The sequence below is a fragment of the Pteropus vampyrus genome, unplaced genomic scaffold, assembly GCF_000151845.1.
Source record: "Pteropus vampyrus isolate Shadow unplaced genomic scaffold, Pvam_2.0 Scaffold312, whole genome shotgun sequence".
NCBI classification, from domain to species: Eukaryota; Metazoa; Chordata; class Mammalia; order Chiroptera; family Pteropodidae; genus Pteropus; species Pteropus vampyrus.
Genome location: NW_011889093.1, coordinates 682,387 through 684,910, shown reverse-complemented (window position 1 = coordinate 684,910; position 2,524 = coordinate 682,387). Strand labels below are relative to the sequence as shown.

The 2,524-nt window shown below is 45.1% G+C and overlaps 1 protein-coding gene across 1 annotated transcript in view; it reads right to left on the bottom strand.

The window, feature by feature from the left end:
* The window catches only part of AFDN (afadin, adherens junction formation factor), an 88,290-nt gene that overhangs the window by 72,669 nt on the left and 13,097 nt on the right, over positions 1-2,524 (bottom strand). The window contains exon 6 of the mRNA XM_023521716.1: positions 1,911-2,192. Within this exon, the coding sequence (XP_023377484.1) occupies positions 1,911-2,192 (282 nt within the window). The remainder of the gene's footprint in view (positions 1-1,910; positions 2,193-2,524) is intronic.

Sequence of the window (2,524 nt, the reverse complement as noted above, 5' to 3'; positions counted from 1 at the left end):
GAAGCACAGCAGGGAAGTCGGACACGGCCTCAGGGACTCATCATGTAGCACCACAGGTGGACCTCGGTGGGAGGGTCACCCGAAGGCGAGAGCAGTAACCCTATCCACCTGGCTCCCCCTGCTCAGCCTACAGGGGCAGCCCGCCGAACACGGGCCACAGGCAGCAGAAGGCCACGAAGGGAGGGAGCGAGGCTACCACTCGCGTCCGGTGCAGAACGGCAGCACAGAACCATCATGAGCCTGGGCTGTTGGCTCCCTGCACCCGCGACAAGCTTCCTACATTTTCTTACTCGGGAGACTGCAAGTATGAAGCAAGCAGTCAAAACAGCAACTCCCACTAGAATATAAGCTCCCGCCGGCCGAGGGTTCGGCTGGTTTCCAGGCCCAGGACAGTGTCTGACACACAGTAAATAGTCCATAACTACCTGTCAAATAAATGAACGAATGAACTCTCATTCTACCCACCAAAATCAACTTTCCATTATTCATTTGAAAATTATTCTGTATCGGCTACCATTTATCAGTTCTCTCTGAATAATAATTCTTAACCCTCAAAAATTTTTGTTTGCAGAAAACAATTGTTAGTTTCTAGGATATAACACAAAACTTTAAAGAAAAGATCCAATGCTCCAAGATTCTAGAAAATGTCAAGTTCAAAATGGCGCTCTCACAGCTGCTGTTCACTGGCTCAGGGAAGCAGGCAGCACAGCGCTCACACTCTGAAGGCATACGACAGTGGGACACGTTTCCCAAACACAGTGAGAAACCAGAAGTTTAAATGAACTTTTCAGCCAGAGGACCGAGGGACAAAGCAACACGAACACATCCCTCACAAATAGCTAATTGATTAAATAAAAAAGCCTTCAAATATAATTAGTATAAAAGTTACTACCTGCAGCCTACCGCCACTGAGAGTCAGTCAAAGCAACAGCATCTCCTGCATCCACAAAACCTGGACTGCTGGACCACATCTGATCGTTAGTTACGGTCTTGCAAATAAAAATAAACACTCGCCAAAAATCTAAGGACAGAACAATATAATTCCTGCCCAAGAAGCACACATCATCCACATATCCAGTCTGGTTTTCAGCTCACTTTTCTGTAACTACTGGTGGAGCTGGGAGGGTGAAACAGCCTGTTTCGTAGCATGGTATGATACAGGTCACACACTACCACTTCGACCAAAAAAGAAATGATGCTGTTTAGCTGAACAGTAAACAAACGTGGCACACGTATCACACACGTGCAGACGTACGCACTGCAGAGGAGTGTCTGTGTGTGCGTGTGTGTGTGTGTGAGAGACATCTCTCTAAGAACATCAACACTCCCTCCACCTGGTGGCTCACTCAGAGCTTCAGCTTACGAGAGCTCTATAAACAAAACTGCTAACGTGAAAATAAACTGTCTACTGTAATTTTAAAACGAAACAAATACCCCTTCTCCTACACATGGATTTCTTAAATGCCTGTTAAATTTAAGACAATCTTCCCAGAACTTGTCCAAGCATTAAACAACGTTATGGCACAAACACACCTGCCTCCATTAAATCTGCCCTAAGAGGAATACGTTTGTCATTTTTAGTAGATTAAGTATTTTACAAGGTTCTATTGAAAAAAAATTCTTTAAGGGAGTAGATCAACTAAAGCTCTCCTTCAACCTCTACATTCACTATTTTAACTTCTGATTTTCGACATTCACTTCCGTCTAGGCAAACTTTATTTTTACACGTGAAAGTACACATCCTCTGACCTCCGGCCGTTTTTTTTTTTTAATGTCGTCTTGTGAGGATTACTTTTTAAAAAAACAAATGGCCTATAGAAGGTTGTGGGCCAAGAGAAATACTTCAATAAAATGCATGAAAAAGTGTACACAGTTAAAGCTGAGACGTGAGCATCTCTGGTGTTTCTCACCGGGGCTTAACTCCACGAGGTAGGGCAGCTTCTCGGGCGGGAGCGCGGGGCCACCCCCGTCGGCCCGCTCCTTGCCCCTGGCCGGCTTCCCGTCCGCGTGCTTCTTCGCCTTCCTCGGGACGTAGTCTGGCGGCCTCCTCTTCAGCTGAAAGACTAAAATCCCTGCAACAGCAACGTTGTAAGCCGTGAACCAGACTGAAGTCGGTGGAGAATGGCCAGCTGACTGGCCGCTACTCAGGGACGAACCAGGAAACAGTGACCCAGTGATCCCCCGAGGAACAGCTGCGCGGAAGCGTACTCGGTCTGCGCTTTTGAAAAACGCCAGCAAGCAACGTGCAAAGATTATTTTACATCACGTGCCTGACGGACGACACATCAGGTTAAGAATAAATGAACATTTATATTGGTCAACAACCCTGTGATCAACAAATACATTCACACACACACACATATACGCAAATATATTTTAGTTGACCTGATTTTCATTTAATTCAACTGAATTATTCGGAATTCAAACGTATTTGATTTTAATAAAAAGTACTAAGCTAGTGTACTTTGAATCGGCAAAAAACCTTTGTGTTTTTACTAATGCAAAGGCTTTCTACTGAGCAACA